The following is an 18,204-nucleotide window of genomic DNA, read 5'->3' on the forward strand; positions in this document are numbered from 1 at the left end:
ATGAGATTGTCGACCGAGTCCAACGCTTTCCACACCCCGTGGGTCGTCCGTCTCTTGGATATTGGCTTCGCTGCCCAGCGCGTACCTAGTCACCCCCGCTTCCAGCAAATGTGGGAATTTACGCAACCCTTACCTAAGGCCATGCTCAAGGAGATCGAGACCCGCCGCGTCGGCGGTATCATGGGCGGCGGAGATAGAAGCATGGCTGGTACCCTCGGAGCGAACGACCACAGCTGTCTAAGTAGCGGGGAAGAGGAAGGGGGCACGGAACAGAAATTCTTCTGGGCGCACGGCGGTATGCTATCCATCAGCCAGGTCAAAACTAGATAGGCGTTACTACTTTACGACTATCGAATGACTTCATCTTTGACACTCTCATGTCGATATGAATCTTTCAGCAGCCTCTATCAGCAACATGGAGAAACCCTCCGGTTATTAACCTAGGATCCAACTTGACTACGACATACGGGACGAACTCAGCTTCAACTACTTGTTGCAAAACTTCGTCTTTCTAATCGTCAACCAGCAGTATATCGTACTGCGGCTCTACGATTCGATCCCCATGTTATCTATCTCACTCATAGTAGCTAGTATCACGGAAGTAGTTAACCAGACTGTGGCCTAATTGCAGAGAACGAAGTATTAGAAGCCAAGTATAACAATACTCTCTCCGGATATACTAATTTCTTAGTAAAATGGCAACCTGAGATAGAATAATCGTGTAGCGAGATGCACAGTTGTAAATAGATACTGACTGTTTCTCAGGCTAACACTTATGCGGCGTTTTCAAACTATCGATATGGTCATGTTATTACCGATCAGCATCTCGTTACCCTTCAATCTTCCAAGGAAGTTGTTAGACTGGAGCCTACATTTTCCCGTCCTGGTTGAACCTCACAGCCATCTCACTTGAGGGTCTCTGCGGGAGACGGATCTAGCCTTAGAAATGAGTTGCATGTCTCAAAATTTCTTTGGCGCTCGATCGTTTTGACGACAATCACTTGAACACTGAATACTAAGCTGTCGAATACGCAGTTGTTTCTTAGAGTGCTTCGGGGAGACAACGACTCACTTTTAAGATAGTATTCTTCTGTCTTTCCTTAATGGCCGCGGGTGGATCTACATACATGAACTCACTGTGCCTTTTACTTAACATTTGGAGTAAATAAAGCCGGCACTATGCTTGTTCTTGAGGCGGCTCATCTTAAGTTTAAGGCGTCGCATAATGAGGAGCGCGATGTGCCGAAGCGATTCTCATATGCCTCCACAACGTCGTCCCGCTTTTGCTTGGCTAACGGAGCCTTCACGATAAATCTTTCACTTTATTTCAGCATCGGATAAGTATTCAGCGAAGAGTAACATTAGTCCTTCGATGAGACTCCTCTTGCCGAAGGCTGACTACTTCGGTTCGATTTCTATATGGATACTCGCCCTGGAGTGCGTCGTCGAACGGGTTCCACTGTCACGGGTTGAGGGCGACAACCAATTCGAGATCTGGGAATAGAGTCCGATCAAATCCGCCTCCTGCTCCATGTCGAGCGTCCTCGTCGTATGATGGGGGCCAATAATGGAGACGAACGCGAATGGCGATGTCAATCCGGTTGGCGTCCCATGCGAACAGAAAAGCCGAATGACAAGATGCACCAGTCTTACTGCCAAACGACCCATCTCGCCTTATCGATAGGGCATCTGCTGATCGCGGGATCCTGCTTCATTTTGTCCTCCTCTTAGTGTTGGATCGTCCCCGAAACCGAGCAAGAACCGGGGACAGCAGCTTCTAAGCGGAGGCACGTTGCCATTGCGTGTCGTTTTCGATAGAAAATAAGTTTTTGACTATATGACAAGCTCAAAGGATCGTCTATGGCGTCGCAGGAACTGTTCTTTGAAGCAAGGATGCAGTCTGCGAAGCTGTACAGCATCAAAGGCACAAAGGGGCGGGTGGGTGCGTAGGTGACGTAGAATGGGGCATCCTCTCACAACCCTGCAAGCACGTGTTGATCTCTGCTGTTGCATTGATATCCAGGCTTGCTTATAGGGTGCTATCTGCTCCGCCACAACTACTGGCGAGCGTAAATTATTGTTTATTCGCTTTTGAGTGTGATTTCGAGCACCACGATGTCTTGAAATAGTAACATACAACAGCATATTGACGTAGCGACTTAATTTTTGGATAAAAATATAGTATTAGAGTTAGCTCACCATCCTTGCCGGTCGTGCTCTGACTGGATATAACCGATTGAGAAGCGAGAAGTAGAACATATGCGAACGGATGTGGAGAGCTTTACTGGCTGCTCCATCGCCATTTCCGCTGCTTATTTAGCTGTATAAAGAATTGAGAAACTGGACACTTGGGGCCAATGTCGTTTACTGGTTCGCGTCCGACTGAGGAACGATACGCACCATCTGGAGGTCATAGAGCCTAGTGAGGTAGTTCCATCAACGACAATACACGACTACCGCGGCGATATATGCTGAGACAGACATCGCAGAAACCCTTGTGGGACAAACGTAGTGACACGGCTGTCATTTCCCGCCATCTCCCATCGGGTAAATAGCACCACTGGTCGGATGCCGTCTGCTGGAAGTGGACTGTAAGCGTATCTCGTACCAAACGAAGCATCCCAGGTTTCTCGGGCTCCTCCTTTCGAGATCGACAAGACAGGCAGCTAGAGAATTGGCGGTGCTGCAGATGAGACAACTCTTTTAAACAACCAAGTTGACGAACAGGTTTATACGCATGCACCTAGACTTTGGGTCGATGCTCTTGTCCTAGTTTGCCGTCATTGGTTTGTGCTTGCATTTCAAAAGGTAAGCATTCAATCTAAACGATAGAATGCTATTCAAATCGATTGCTGTCAGCAGCAGCACTCTCTATTTCGGCGGAGGTCCAGAAGACACCGGGTTTTGTTCCGATAGCCAGAGTTACATGCCCACAATTGCCTGAAGGCCAATTGATCAGATGTCTTTGAGAAGAAAGGCGAAAGAGATTCCTAGAAAGGTAAGGCGATATGCAATGCCTTCTGCTTTCAAGAGACAAATACTTGCAAAGGAATTTTAGCATACTAGAGGGTAGAAAAGAAATTGTTAGGTCTGGGTTCTAGCAAATCAGCTGGGCAGTGGGCAGGAACCTGGGTCCGGGTTCTGGTGACTCAGCTGGGCAGTAAGGTGGGTCAGCGGTGGTTTTAAGTGGGACCTTGACCCAAAGGTCAGAATTCACACGCCTAATTTTCTGACCTGTACATAATTCATAATTCTGACCTTATATAGAAATCTGACCTTTCACACCAGGCAGTAATCTGGCTCTGAGCTGCACTAGCTCAGCTGGGCAATGGTCAAGGCTAAATAAAGTCTTGGACTGCAAGACACAGTGGATCCACATCATCATGAGTGCTGTCAATGGGCTGGTCTAATGATTGCAAGATACCTCGCCCGCATTTCAGCTCTGCGTGGCATTTCTATCAAGTTTGGTTAAGAATCAGCTGTCAATTGCATAAACTTGGTCATCAGACAACTCGCAAGATTGCTGGGTCGTCTACTGCTCTCTATGTCCTGCCTAGTAATGCCAATACTACCGGTCAATAACATGCACCAAGCCGTCTCCCCTTGAACTCCGTCAGTAGTGTTAATGACCGTTCTTTTGCGTTTTTAAGCCCAAAGGCAAAGCTGCGACGCGTCGCATGAGACAGCGACCTTGCATCCTCCAAGTGTTTTCCCCATCGTTTATTGCGCGTTCAACTGTTATATTCCTTGTCGCGACATCTTTGGCTGTTCATCGGTCTCGTCACGAGCCAAACCATCGGAGCGATGGGTAATTACTACGACGGTTTCGGCAGCGCTGGCAACTGTTCGCAATGCCGCTCCGATTGGGGTTTGACTAAACCGGTCTACAGAGGGCCCGAAAAAGGCCATCGTTCGACAGAGCTGTAGCCAAATCTCGAGAATGGCGTCGTCTTTGGCATTTGTTGCGGTGCTCAGGAGCGCTTTGAGTTCGGGTAAGAGGCTTCGAATGTCTGTGATCGGGTCTGTGGGAGGTGGAATGTCGAGCAAATTAGATTTTGTATCTGGGGCTGTAAGGGGGTAGAAGGTTAGTCTGCGTCTCGTTTATGGTGTCGCAAGAGATTGGAAGGGTTTCCTACTAGAATCCATTGCAACTGAAGTTCGTTCGCTTAGCTGATCCGATGATTGACGGGTTGTAAATTGGTGCGCGATGGACAGTCGGGAGGATGTACTTTGCTTTTGAAGGGTTGCGGTTGGTGTGTGATAAACTCTTGGAGATGTGTTTTTGGCAGGTTGTAATCGGTGCGCGATGAGTAGTCTGGAAGATGTGGTCTTGGCTGGTTGGTTGCTTGAATTGAATTGTCAAAATGTTGTTCTGGTGGAGGCGGGAAAGAAGAATCAATTTTGAGTAGAATCGCCAGATAAATGTGACGTGGAGAGACCCTGGAGCAGGTGCTAAGAGGCTCCGCGATTGCCACGCGGTGACCATGTGGAAATGTGATAGGGGCCCATCTTCTCAAGCATGGGCTAGATGTTAGCGCAGAAAAGGCCCACTGTTACCCGGAGTTTGTAAAACAGCATTGGATGGTGCTGAAGTATCAGTGGGGTCCTTGTTAAGCTTATCTTTCTGGAATGCCTGGGGTGTGAAGGTAGGGTGGGGTGTACTTAAGGGGAGACAACATCAGATGGTCAGAAGCGGTAGGGGAAGCCCTCTGACCAGTTCCTTGAGATGGGAGTCATATACACAATCTAACGAGACTAGCGGCGCCTAAGAAGGTAACCCTGGTCTGGCTACCGTAATATTTCTTATATCTGGTCAGAATTGCAGCTACGTATTACTATTATTCTGATTTCCTTCCCTTAAGATACTAGACTTATTAACTAAAGGCAGTATTATCTAGAGTTTACCTGCCTTACTATGATACTATTTTTCTAACCTGTGACTTTCTGACCTGTAACTATTTTGATGCCGAATCTTGCAAACATCATCCCCCACCCCATCCCTCGCTCTGTCGCTCGTTTGGCTTTTTGTCTTGAAGATACTGTTGATACTTGTGCCTCTATCTTCCCACCGCTGCTGCATCGCATCGCATCGCACCCCTAAATGGCCGCCGCTCCTAGAATACGCATTGAGGCCAATGCCGATGTCTCCCACTGTCTAAGCCAGATTCGCCAAGCTTACCACCTACATGCCCAACAGCAGCTCGCGCCGGGACGTATTCCAGACCTTTGGACAACCCTGCATCGCACCCACTACACCCATGGATGGCGTATGCATGCTTCGCAGTCTGGTCAGCCGGGGTGGAAGCCACCAACTCTTGGTACCGAGGATGACCCCCGGGACTTCGTACCATTCCTGCGCCGACAGTTGGCACCTGATGAGTTGGCCTTTGCCCTTTTTGTTGTGTTTCAAGGACACCGGACCAGTATGCGCGACGATGCTGGTGCCGAGGTCAAGCGCAGATACAATGCCCTCAGGGGTAATGTTGGAAACTTTAGCGAGGACGACATCATGTTCGAACTCGGCCCCGAAGTCCTCCGCAGCACTCCCGCTCTCCGCACCCTCAACAGCCTCCTCAACCCCCGTGAAACCGCCGCCCTCCGCTTCCATCCCGTCGCTGTGTTTCGCGCTGTCCGTGCCGAGATGCTAGAGAGGCACCACGATGCTGTAAATCCGCCCTCCGTCCTCCCCATTGACGTCAACCGTGCTGCCCTCCGTAAGTTAAATCACTACACTCTTCACTATACCTATTCAATTACCCACTATCTATAACGAACTTGTTCATATTAGAGCTGGTTTGTAGGTTCTCTTATACTGATTAATCACAATGACAGGGCTCCGACCCCGCGCTGCCTCCGCCTCCGCCTCTGCCACTCCTACGCCAGCACCACAAGTCGGCGTTGCCCTAGCTGCAGCACAGTACCATGCCCAGCAGCAGGCTCAGCAGCAAGGCCCAGAAGAAGAAGGAGGAGGAGAAGAAGAGCAGCAAGAAGACGGTTTTCGCGCCCCCTCGGTCCCCTCCCACGATGGCTCCCTCTTCCCTCCGACCTCTCACAAGAGGAAGTCTGCTGGTGGCCCCGCCTCCCCCATCGCACCCAGACGCCGCCGCCTCAACCAAGCTGTGGAGGGTGATGAAGAGGACGAAGAATCCGTGCCGCCTCCCAAGGCCCAGCAACGGCATCAGGAGCAACAACAGCAGCAAAAGCAACAGCAGGAGGAGGAAGATGAGGACCCCGACTCTGGCCGCCGCGAGTCGACTCCCGGTTGTGACTGTTCTTTTCTCGACGACGCCCCCTTTCCTCCCAGCCGCCCTCAGTCCCCTTCTATCCCTTCTTTCTCTCCCCTCCTAGACACCCCTCGGACCCCCATACGGGCCGAGCCTCTCCCCTCCGGAGCCGTCAGCTCCCCTGCCGATTTCCGGACCCCCCCGCAGGGCCCTCTAGTGCTGCCGGCCGAGGCCCGCCCCGTGGTGCGCGAGGAGCTCGAACGATGGCGCGAGATCGTCCGCCTGGTCCAGGCAATGCCGGAGCCCACGGGCAATAGCCTCTGGGTGGAGACTGTCCGCGCGGCGACGCAATCAATGAGGCCAGTCAGCTTGTGGGTCGAGAACATGCTCGATGAGGATGCTCTGCGCGATGATACGGCCCAGTAATATTCTTACCATATACACTTTTTTTGGTTATGCTCTGTCCTGCCCTAGCAGGCTTTGATGCTTTACTTAAGTTTTAGTTAAGCCTCTCTACTCTTGAAAGTTTTAGTAGTGGCGGCGCATAATTAATCACAGAGATGAAGAGGAGTATTGAAAAGGATGAGAATATAAGGGCGATGCAAAAGATCCAACTAATTCCTAATAAAGTACTATGGATCTTCCCTCTTCCCTAATAAGCTCATCCCAACTCTGTCTCCTGCTTCTCTCTGTGATATCTGAGCCCTAATGATAATATATAGACGCAACATCATTAATAAATTCCACCCAAGGAGACTAATATAGCAGTATCCGAACTAAATTTCATCCATTATATACCTGAGCTTCAACCTAGCAAGCTCTATTCATTTTCACAATTTTCTTATACTACCTAGAGCAGAATCCGGCTTACTCCCTTCTATATTATCTAGGTATCCAGTGCTCTTCTTACTATTAATTCTTACTTTATTTGTTTGTTGTAAAAGTATTTCTAGAAGAAAAAATTCTCTATTACAACATCATACTATTAAAATCCTGCTACTGCGGACACACACCACTAGCGTGAAACTTTGTGACATCGCTTGGTGGGCGTGAGGAGTAATTCGGTCCGCTGGGTAAAGCTGGTGGGTATTCTATGGACATCTATGAAACTATAGACGCTACACGGGGATGATGTGTGTGAATCTCGACCCAATACTAGGTTATTGGACTGACTCCGACCGATAGAACTTTGGAGACTTTTGACGGACATTCTGGCTGAGTATGATCTCTGTTTCCCCAGGAAGGTTTGACGGAGGAAAAGAGTCCTTCGAGATACTTAGTAAAAGTCGGTGGCCAGTAGGTGGTATCAGCGTCTCATCTGGGTCGGTGGTCTGCACCGGGGGCAGAGGGAGCGGAGTTTTTCGTACAGCCCTCCGGGCTACGTAGGTTTCCGTCACTTGCTTCTCAAAATCAGACTTTGAGATTATGAGAGTCCAAAGAGGGGGCGTCCCGTATATTGTAGCTAGGTTGCAGAATTCTGGGATCAACAACGAGGTACATCTACAAAGGTAGCAACATGAAGCGAGTCGTGGCCTCCCATCCGTTTCTTTTGGCCCTTGACCCACGAAGAAGTGTGGCTTGGGCTGAGGACTCCCTCGTGTGCGGAGACTCTCACCCATTCAACAATTCGAAGCCATTTCAAGCCCGCCCGTATGATGGTTCTCCTATTGAACTGCATTCACTACTATTGCTTGACACCGCAGGATTCGTAACAGGTCAGGAAAAGGGCCGCAGAGGCCGGTATCACTCGTCCATATTGGCCACCGCACGTTGCACTTGTCAATCCACGCAGAGTTAGAGAAGTACGATCACCCAGTGGTTTGTTCGATCATCAGGACCGCCCAATTGTTTGCATAGTAGTTCAGTGGGGAGAACCACAAGGCCAGTATCGTAGAGATATCCCAAGTCGAATTGATTCATCTTTTAGGCACTTATTCCCTAGCCTGGGGGTCACGTTGCCCACAATGCAAGAAGGTCTTCCGGGATAAAAGTGTTGATGGTAGTACCTACATTACTAGTACTACGAGCGCGCCGATCTCATCATTTTCAAGGTAATCTTTTCGAAAGATAGTAACTTGCTTGTTATAAAGATAAGAGAGTTTCCTTCTGTCAGTAAGCGGGTACCAACCAGTCTTCCAAGTTTCCGTCTTTGTCGAACTCATTGGCATACTTTTACTGTAGTTCAGCATACGACTCGTCTCTTGATGGTATAAGCCATTCAGGGGCAGAGACCCCGTGTTCTTCGCCAATTTTTGGTGTCCCCTCAGGTCTGTGGGTGATGACCTCCGAGCTCTTATCTGCAAGTAAAATTTGTTGGGTTGAGTGACTTAAAGGGCATAGGTATATCGATGATCCTAGTGACTGGCCTCTCTTCTTCCAATACTTCAGATAGGCTGGTTGCCGCCACTGGCCGGCGGCTTCAATGCTTGGGATGAGGGAGAGTCGCTACACCAAGTACTGTTTCGGTGCACTTTGTCTAACGCTGGGGGGTTTAATCCCTCTGAAGGCCCGGTTTGGGTCTGTGGATTCCAATCCTAGTTCATTAGATCGGGTTCTTGCAGAGAATTAATAGAAGAAGACTACCCCCCAATGTAGCCCTTCATTAGATGAGGCGAGTACTGCCCGGGACTGGTTGTGGTACGTGTCTCTCGAGACGCCTCGTACGCCCTTCGATCTCTTCCGGTCCTTTATGTTGAAACAAATTGTTCAAGTCTTCCTCATTCGTAAAGACTGTCCTAAGCGGATACGATTTCTATGACACTCAATCGGGACAACACAGAATTCATCCGTAACGCGAATAATACATATAGAGGCCAGAGTTTGTTTACATGTTTGACGATATTAAGATTTCCGTTATGAGTAACTTGTCGGAACCAATCTACGTAGTTGACGCCAGACATCCAGAAGTTCGCTACTTGCGGGCAATCGATGATAATAATCTTTTGTAATACCAGTTCGGCAGCCTTTGGCGATGCTTCTCCGTAGAGAGTTTCAACTATTTTTACGAGTTTCTTAAGGGGATCCTCTGCCTTCTTATCAACTAATTGATCGTCATAGAAGTAGGGGGTGCTGTTATTCTGATCGACTACCAAGCAGAAAAAATAGTTTGTATAGATACTTTCTTAGCAGGGAATACAGAAGGTACTGTTGTTGAAGGACCCCTCATAGCCCCAGACGCTTGCTTGGTCTTCTTGTTCTCTGCAATCAGTTCCCTCATGGACCGGGAAAAAGACAGGTTCGGGCATTTACCCAAACAACAGAAGGACATGAATGTCGTCTCCTGAGTGCGAGGTTCGAGCGACGAGGGCACCTTGGAGGTTACACAGACCGGGCGCCATTATTTCCAAAGTATCTCTCTTCATCCAGGAATTTTATTTATTCTTCAGAAGGCCCCACCGATAATTAGTCACCTCTAAGGTGTGTAGACTCCCAGGTACCATCCTCTTCGAGCTGGGCCACTGCCCCTCCTCTTCGGTGCGTAGGTTCTCAAGGGGCTGTGTTGGCTTTGGCCAGTGTTACCCCAGTGGTCTCTCGCGAAAGAATTGAGCGTTTTCCTCGTATTTCTTGTGGAAAGATGTTTCCTTCGGGTTTGTAGTTGTGCGCTTCTTGGGCAGCTTGGTGGTGCCCCTGGCTGCCTTAATGAGTCTGTCCGTGAGATCAGCGACATATTAATCAACTCAGCTGGGGTCTAAGGAGATTCGATAGACATAATGACCTTGTGTTCTCTTGTGACGATATGGTTCGGTTCGGGTAATTGTAGACCTAATACCTAGGTATTATAAACTTGAGTATAGTCTTGGTGGTTCTGCGTAAATACGACTGTGAGCGTACTGGAAGTAGCGCTCTAGGTCAATTCTCGGGATATCTTAAGATCAGTTGATGCAGTTAATGATGAAAAGAAGGGTAAGATAATAGTTGGAGGACTGTGGGGTTGATTGTTATAGTTGGGTAAGTGGATGTCACGATGCTGTGTTATGGTGAAAATGAGTTGAGGATGTGAAATAAAGGGGTCTAGACAAATTCGCTCAACCCAGACCTTCCTAGAACCTCTAGTAATTGCTCTGGAAGCAGAAATAGTTACAGTAAAAAGCGTAATAGGCTTCCACAGAGATTCTATTTAACATATTCAGTGGTGGTGATGTAGAGCTGTGGCTTCTATTGCTTGCTAGCTTATAATTGAAGTCATCAGGTTAGCGACAGTAAGAGCGCCAAGTAAGATATCGTAGAGGGGATTTCTTGTTTATTTCTGGCGAGGACTAAGAGGGTTGGAAGAGAAGACATATAATGCGCCTAAGTACGCCTCCAGGACGGCCGGTTACCTCGTCAGTCTATAAAGCTAATTAGATGATCTGGTGCAGCCCATTCATCAGATATACCCAAACCCGTCTGCGCCGGTCATAACCTGCGATTTGTAAGTATAAATTAAATGTGTGAAACGAGTCTGTATCCCAACGTATCGGCGATTACCCTAGTAATCACCTTAGTTAAGACCCCGCTAGTATCCTATTAAAAGTGACCCGGAAATCTGCCTAGGCTATTTCCCTAAGATCATCGCCGGTATCATTTGGCATCACATGGGCAGGGCTCAAAGCCGATCTTAACAAACTCTCCTCAGCGCCTATTCGGTGCATAAGATATTCGACCGTCACTATCAGAAGGCTAAGGCGCCATTCCAAGTCACGTAGGCGATAGGCGATGTGGGGGATATAAGACGCTGGCGAAGCATTTTGAGACTGTGTCGATATGTATGGAGTCATGGGAGGCTGAGGTCGTTCTTCTACCTGCGCATTGAATACGCCCTCAAGTCTTCCGCCACACTCTCGGCTCCGCGTACGCCAAGCCTGCCCCGGACGACGTAGTCTGTTTCGTTAAAGTACAATAGCTTGAAGCTGCCGAGCGTCCTTGCAAGCATAACAGGCGAGAGTAGCATACAACTCTTGGGGACCTAACGTCAAGCCGTACCAAGCAGGCATGAAACTCTTCAACAGCATTGCGTTAGCCGTAAGCATCTCAGTAGGCCACCAGAGGTCGCGGTCACCATATATTGTTAGTGGCCTTTGGATTTTAAGGAGAGGAACCCGCAGCATCAGTATCTTGAGGAAGGCGAGCGGGTGGAGCGTTTCAATTACCAGGCTGTGTCTATCAGACGTCTTATCTGTTAGATCAAGCATACGCCCGGAAAATATTACAACACCATATCGGATACACAAAGCAACATAACAGACAAGATGGCCGCAAGTGCTACCCAGATTTAGGTGAAGGGGGGCCTCGCAGAGCCCAGTAGTCGGCCAGACTAGCCGTCCATGGGATCGGGTTGACGTTGTGGTCCGGGCCGCGATCTAGGCTAAGACCCCGCAGAGTATTCAGAGTGAAAATGCACCATTCTTATGGCAAAAGCAGTCAACGCCGTCACACCAGTAAGGTGCAGTCTTCAACGAAATCGTCATCACAGAAGTATAACGCGTAAGAGCCGGCAGTAAGGAGCCAGTCAGCATAGCATCAAATCAGGGTGTTCTGTCTGAGTAATCGGCTAGGGAACACAGCGCAAAGGCCAGGGCTACCCGGTAGAAGGTGGGAAAGGGAACGAGCCGAAACGCGGAAGACGGCGATATGGCTTGCGGCTGTGAATGGCCGTCTGGAAAGGCCGGAGCCGGAAAGGCTGTCCCGAGAATTACGGGTCGCATCCCCGGTGTCATCCGAAGCGAGGACCTAGCGATTCAGGTTATTAGCGGAGTAGTAGGACATGATAATTGATGATAGTCAGAGCGGAAGCGGCAAGACCAGGATATCAACCTTGTATGTGAATGCCTGAGAGTTATTAGGTAAGGCCGAAAAGCTAGCTACCTATGAAGCTTTCCTTCTCGACACATGCAAAGACCTACAGACCTGCAGAGTCAACCTAGAAGTTAGCTGCCCTAGAAGAATTGCGAGAAATCGCTAGCGTGTGCAAATTGCTGAACGTGTCGAGGAGTCAGCGCCGCAGTGGAGGACATGGAAGCTTCGTAAATGTTTAGATCAGGCTGCCCCGACGGGTATCAGGATGATGACAGTTGTGAGAGTCCTTAATGCTCCGCTGTTCTACGCCATTGATCATGAGTATGATTTTGGCGCTGCTGTTATGGTGCCTAGGGGGACGTAGGTTACAGATTGAGCCACTTTGGCGAGTGAAGATGACTGTGTTTTGCTGCAGCACATGCGCTGAGCATGTCATGAGTATAGTAGCAACCCGAAAGTTTAAGCTAATACCTACTTTCTTATGAAGCCTAATAAGACAAAACTTAATGAATATAATTATGATACTAATAAAAATAAAATAAAGTAAGTTTATGTACTTTAGTCTTAATAATATTATATAAAATATTTTGAAAAATAAAGCTTTAAGTAGTATATTATAAGGTAATAAGAAAAAAATCATATAAAGTTATATATTCCTTATATACTAAAAGCTTAGATCTAATAGTTACTTTTGATAAGAAAAGCTTTTTAAATAGGTTTTTATACTTATTTTAATAATTTATTAGTTTTAGTTATATTAATAAAACTACTTATTAGGTATTAAAGTAAAAAGTTTTATTTTTTAACTTAAAATTAAAAAAAAAAAACGTAAATATATATAACCTAGATTAAAACTCAAAATAAGAGTTAATTAATTATCTTATTATAAAGTAGTATTAGACTTAAGATATTATATAACGTACATGATAAGCGAGTGAGACAGACAAGCGAGTGAGACAGTAAACCAGACCTTCGCGACAATAATATCGAAATCTATAACAAGAAATCTTAGATTGATTAATACTACTCGGATTCCTGTTCTTCGGATGTTTCCTCAATAAATTGACATGTTCTCGCGTTGTGGCCTGTATTCCCGCATACGCCACACCGACGATGAGTCGTCTCAGACCTCACTTTGCGACCACTACTCCGTCGCGTTTCCTCTTGTAGTTGCGTGTCTGCCTCTCTTTGCGACTGTATATCCTCTCCAGTAGATATAGTAAGACTTCCTCCTTTCTGTAGACGTGTTTTCTTAGCCCTTCGACGCCGACTTAATATTGCATTCTCCTCTCGAAGGATTTGAACCTCTGACTCTAGTAATGCTACCCGATGCCCTAGTCCTTCTGTCCCTCTGGCTAGCTTACTCACAGCACTATAAATTGATGCTGGAGAGCTGCTTCGGTGGCGTGAGATTCGACTCTTAATAAAAGTAGACTGTGATCTTGCTTCGCTTGGGTTGCTCGGCGTCCTAGAGATCCAAGGGTCTGGTGTCTGAGGGACCCCCTCCTCAGGCGTTGGCGTTCGGAACTTTACATCCAGCTTTGAGAGAACACTTTCTGCATTCAAAGGGACAAGTCCAGCTCCTCGGAAACCTCCCTGGATATTTTTCCTCGTAAAAGACTGCTTAAAAGCTTCGTGAAATGCTGCAAAGAAATCTTCCTTCGAGATATGGGTTATGCCTCGCCGCATCTTATTCTCAATTTGCCGACCGTAGGCATTCTTTAACGGCTGAAAACAACCAACATCTAAGGGTTGAAGTAGATGAGACGAGTGAGCCGGCATGCACAGTGTAATAATGTTGTTTTCTTGACAAAAGAGCTCGAAGGCTGCGGAGTGGTGACTTTCATGACCATCAACAACGAGGAGGCGATATTTCCCAGACGTACGTGGTTTTGTATAAATGTCGAAGTGTCTGATCCAGTCAATACCTCTCTCGTTTGTTGTCCATCCATTTTCAGACGTTGCAATAGCCCAATCGCCCGGAAGAGAGGTTTCTGTATACCAGCTTGAGAGGTGATACTGGCCTGCAACGATGATGTATGGCGGGATGCTCTCCCCTTGGGAATTAATAGCCTGGATAACTGTAACCCATTCCCTATTGCCAGGCTGTGTCATCTTCGTATTTGAACGCCTTTCAGCACTTGTAATAACCATTCCAGAAGCAATAACGCCCATCATAAAGCCGGTCTCATCAAAGTTGTAGATATCAGCATCAGCAATACCATACTTCGCAATTGTATTCTTCACAAGCGAAAACCAGCCACGAATCACCTCTGGATCTTCGTATTGAGCTCTCTTATAGTCATACTTGCGAAAGAAACGCGTCCTAAGCTGTGGTTGTCGCTTGACGAAATTAGAAGCCTAGCGCTTCCCAACTGGAGGCGCGTCGCGCTCTGCGAGAAGTCGATTGGCCATTTCTTCCACACCACTCAGCCGGGGAGGAAATGATCGCGCATCTAGGTCGAGAATATACTCAACTATTGTCTTCTCTTCTAAATCTGATAAATTCCGTGAATTAGGCATGCTGTCGCGTCGTGAGACTATTCCCTTTAGTCGCCGGCTTAATGTTGCGTGACTGACTGTATAGAGTGCACCTGCGGCCCGAGCACTAAGTTTTGGGTCATTTCTCATTGCTTGAAGGGCAATTTGTAACCTTCTTTCAATACTAGCTGATTCCATGATTTATTGTAGAGGAAAAGGTGCCGGTCGCGTCAAGGTGCGACGGTCGCGGTTTACTGTCTCACTCGCTTGTCTGTCTCACTCGCTTATCATGTACGTTACTTTTAATTAGTATTTAACTAGTTATATATTTAATTTTATACTTTTTTCTTTATTATAAAGTTATAGCCTTTTTATAAAGAGTTAATTCTAGGATAGAAAAATTTAAAATAGCTTGTATGCTTTAGATTTTATCTTCTTACTATATATTTTAAAATATTATTATAGCTAGCTAGTAAGAGTAAGGTTTCTATTAATAGAAGTTAAGGCTATAAGACTAATAATAAGTTATATATTATTTTACTAGTAGGTTATACTAATAGATTAAGGGTTAGAGTAAGGTAATTAGGCTTATACTAAGTAATAATATAGTAATACTATACTGGGGAACGGCGGGCAAGCCGCCTGTTGAAGTAAGCCTCCCGTTAGGAAGACGAGCTAGTAATCGGGTTAATGTTTCACCGGTCCAGGATTAGTAATCCTACCAAGACGACTCCATGTTCATGCATAATTACGGGTGATCACGGCGCTTAACTATCAGATCCTTTCCCCTCACCTTAGACAATTCTGGGTTTTCTTGATATTGCGCTTCAAGTTATGGCTCAACAAGCTCTTATCAACTTGCCAGCTGAACTGATAACCGAAATCTTTTATCATCTATTATCACCAGACCCTAAGCACTTGCGGGACTATTAGAACTTCCGGGAAACATGCAAAACTATAGCTGAGGCAACGTCTTTAGCTTTCAAAGCACGCTTCTTCCGCATTCGCTACGTAATGCTAGAGAAGGAAAGCCTATTGAATCTTGTGAACATTTCACGCCACCATATTCTGAGTCAAGCGGTTGAAGTTGTCGAGCTTTGCGTTGATCATCTCATCTAACCCAAAGACTATATGAGCCACGAAGAACTAGAGATTTGTGGACTTAAAGACGAGTATGATTTCTTCCGAGTTCGGAATGGCGAAGTTGTCTTACTGGGCGACGATAGTTGGGAGCAAATAATCCAAACCTATAAGGATGGATGGCAGGAGCAAACGGAATTCTTCTCCCAAAGGCAACATATGAGTTATTTAGCGATAGCTCTTACTAACCTTAAAAACTGCAAAGCTATTGGGATATCGGATCATACCCGACCATGGGGCGCCTTTAAGCTTGGGCGACGTATTGGCGTACTTCCAAATAGGTTTATTTCTGATTTCTTACCTAATAGCATGGTTTATGCCTTAGTAGTAATCAGAACACTGTTTTTCGCACTTATTAAGAGCCGCCTTCCCATAGAGGAGATATATATCGAGTTTGGAGATATGATGGAAGGTTGTACGTCTGTTATTCCACGGATGCTATCGCTCCTAAGCAGTCTCGCAAAAGCCGTAAAATCCGAAATCACGACTATCACAAAGCTTAGTCTTGTTATCAATCCTAAGGATAGCGATAATCATTTCAGCCAAGAAATTAGAAAATTCTTTGCAGAGAATGACCCAGTATAGGAAGAAAAATATGATTGGCAATCAGACTTTTATAGCTTCTCTAGCCTTTTTCTAGCGCTCACCGATATTACTTTATTCTTCAACTATTGCGAAGAGAAGCAACAATTTCCAGGACTTTCAGAAAGCCTCTATATTCCTCTTCTTCAAAGGTTATGCCTTGAGTATCTAGACTGTACGAGAGACGAACTCCTGACGCTCTTACGGCGACATCAAAATACACTTCGAAGACTTACTCTCGAAAATGTTAAAATTACTACCTAAGGTCTAGACGCTTGGTCTTTTCTCATACAAACTCTTCAGAACGAATTTAGATTAGATGAGTTGGAAATAAGAGGGTGTGGTATTGACGATTGCGATTTTAATATAGATTTTGATCTCCCTGATCGACTTTCTGCACATACTAGCGAGGAAATGAATTTACTATAAAAGGAAATACTTTAGGTTGAAGAAGAAGAAAGACTTAAAGGGATCTAAGCATAGATAGCGATCTTCTTAGTATTGAATTTTGATATGCCTTATGTTTTCCAACGCAGACTATTTCCTCCTACGCAAACTGCCCCGTTTAGGCTGCTTCGTTAGACTCGCCCTATCACTGCTGTCTTCAATAGTCTCTACCTCTCCGGATCGCTTTATATTAATAGGCGCGACGTCGCGGAGGCCGTTAATAGAAAACGGATCATCATTATCGACAATGGCGTCCGAGGCTTGTGAACCTAAGCATATTAGCTTTCAGAATAATAAAGTAGAATCGTCAAGCTTACCATTATTAAACAGAGGCCCAGGCACTTTCGCGTCGGCAGACATCTGTGCGAGAGGATCGAACTTGAATTTTCCCTTCGTACGTTCAGTCATATCTCCTTTTGACGGCGTAGAAAACGGATCGCGCGAGGCTGCGGTCTGCCTAGGCTCCCCAGCAGCCTAGTCAACTTTGATAATCTCGATGAGTGGGACAAACTCAAGGGGGTTATAAGGATAATCAGAGGTAAAGACGGTATTCTTGTTGTAGAAACTATGGAAATAGCTAGTAATATAGGCTTTTTTTCTATGCTTGCGAAATGGTGTTGTCTCGACGCGGTAATCCTCGCACTTCTTCTTCATATATGCTTTGCATTTGGGAAGCATCGCGTAAACGTAGTTAGCATACTATCCAGTTTTGGGGGTATAAGCAGCCTCTGTAGAAGTAAATCTAGACCATACCTTGAAGACGGCTAACGAGTTCCTGGTTATTTCATCGAGACCAACGGAGGGATCATCGGCAAGGGGGAACTTTTGGGTATCGACAAACCCGTTGAAAGTTACGAACGGAGGAGTTATCGGGAAACGAGGAGATAAGTCGGCGCAGGTACGGTCAGAAATACTAAGAGGGAGCTTTAGGATAAGTATTCTAATGCTACGGATGAAGAAACTTACGGCGTGAGGGCATCGTCCTGGATCTATGCCAGACGTTTATATTCTACCTCGTCTTCGCTAGATAGACTACAGGGGACGTAACTGAAGTGGGGATCGTAGATAATAGTAAACTATTAGTCTTCCTAATCCTCGGTAGTTAACGAACCTCCTAAGTAGAAGCGAGAGAGATCTAGCGATAAGGCCCCGGCGTGTAAGTTGTTAAGTATATTAGGGAAGACATTAGTCAACCACTCTGGCGTATGAATCGGTATCTGGATTTGACTAGACCAGTTCTGGTACCGAAATATCTGGGAGTCCCTGCTTAGAGATTTAACGGCAACCATTTTACCTGTAGCAAGCATCGTGAGGGGGAGGCTCCATGGCGAAGGCAGGTTCAGCTCGGGCTTCGGCTAATAGGTAGCTAAGTCTGGCTTTCTAGTACCTATAGCGGCAGGAGGAGGCAAGGCGAAATGGTAAACAATCTGCAAGGAACTAGTATAAAACGTAGAAGGAGCTTTCGAGACGTAAGGAAGAGTAAGAGAAAGGCGAATCTAAACATTCGGGTTATACTTTTATAAAGGAATAAACCTTGTATATGAGGGGGCGGAGG

General features: G+C 46.5%; 4 protein-coding genes across 4 annotated transcripts; 2 read left to right on the plus strand and 2 right to left on the minus strand.

Moving 5' to 3' along the window:
- Nucleotides 1-330, plus strand: CTRU02_215139 (protein methyltransferase; the record flags this gene model as incomplete). Its single annotated transcript, XM_036731910.1, has 1 exon — nt 1-330. One exon carries the CDS (start codon nt 1-3, stop codon nt 328-330), a length of 330 nt encoding a protein of 109 aa, XP_036576298.1.
- A 4,771-nt stretch (nt 331-5,101) lies between these two features.
- CTRU02_215140 (uncharacterized protein) lies at nt 5,102-6,650 on the plus strand (the record flags this gene model as incomplete). The annotated part of the gene is made up of 2 exons (XM_070206377.1): nt 5,102-5,714; nt 5,833-6,650. 2 exons carry the CDS (start codon nt 5,102-5,104, stop codon nt 6,648-6,650), a joined length of 1,431 nt encoding a protein of 476 aa, XP_070059936.1.
- Nucleotides 6,651-13,022: 6,372 nt separating this feature from the next.
- CTRU02_215141 (transposase) lies at nt 13,023-14,522 on the minus strand (the record flags this gene model as incomplete). The annotated part of the gene is made up of 2 exons (XM_070206378.1): nt 13,023-14,342; nt 14,376-14,522. The coding sequence occupies 2 exons, from the start codon at nt 14,520-14,522 to the stop codon at nt 13,023-13,025; spliced, it is 1,467 nt and encodes a 488-aa protein (XP_070059937.1).
- A 2,217-nt stretch (nt 14,523-16,739) lies between these two features.
- On the minus strand, nt 16,740-17,009 carry CTRU02_215142 (uncharacterized protein; the record flags this gene model as incomplete). The annotated part of the gene is made up of 2 exons (XM_036731908.2): nt 16,740-16,918; nt 16,967-17,009. The coding sequence occupies 2 exons, from the start codon at nt 17,007-17,009 to the stop codon at nt 16,740-16,742; spliced, it is 222 nt and encodes a 73-aa protein (XP_036576296.2).
- Between the last annotated feature and the right edge of the window lie 1,195 nt (nt 17,010-18,204).

Source organism: Colletotrichum truncatum (assembly GCF_014235925.2).
Source record: "Colletotrichum truncatum strain CMES1059 chromosome Unknown Contig_0013, whole genome shotgun sequence".
Taxonomy (NCBI): domain Eukaryota; kingdom Fungi; phylum Ascomycota; class Sordariomycetes; order Glomerellales; family Glomerellaceae; genus Colletotrichum; species Colletotrichum truncatum.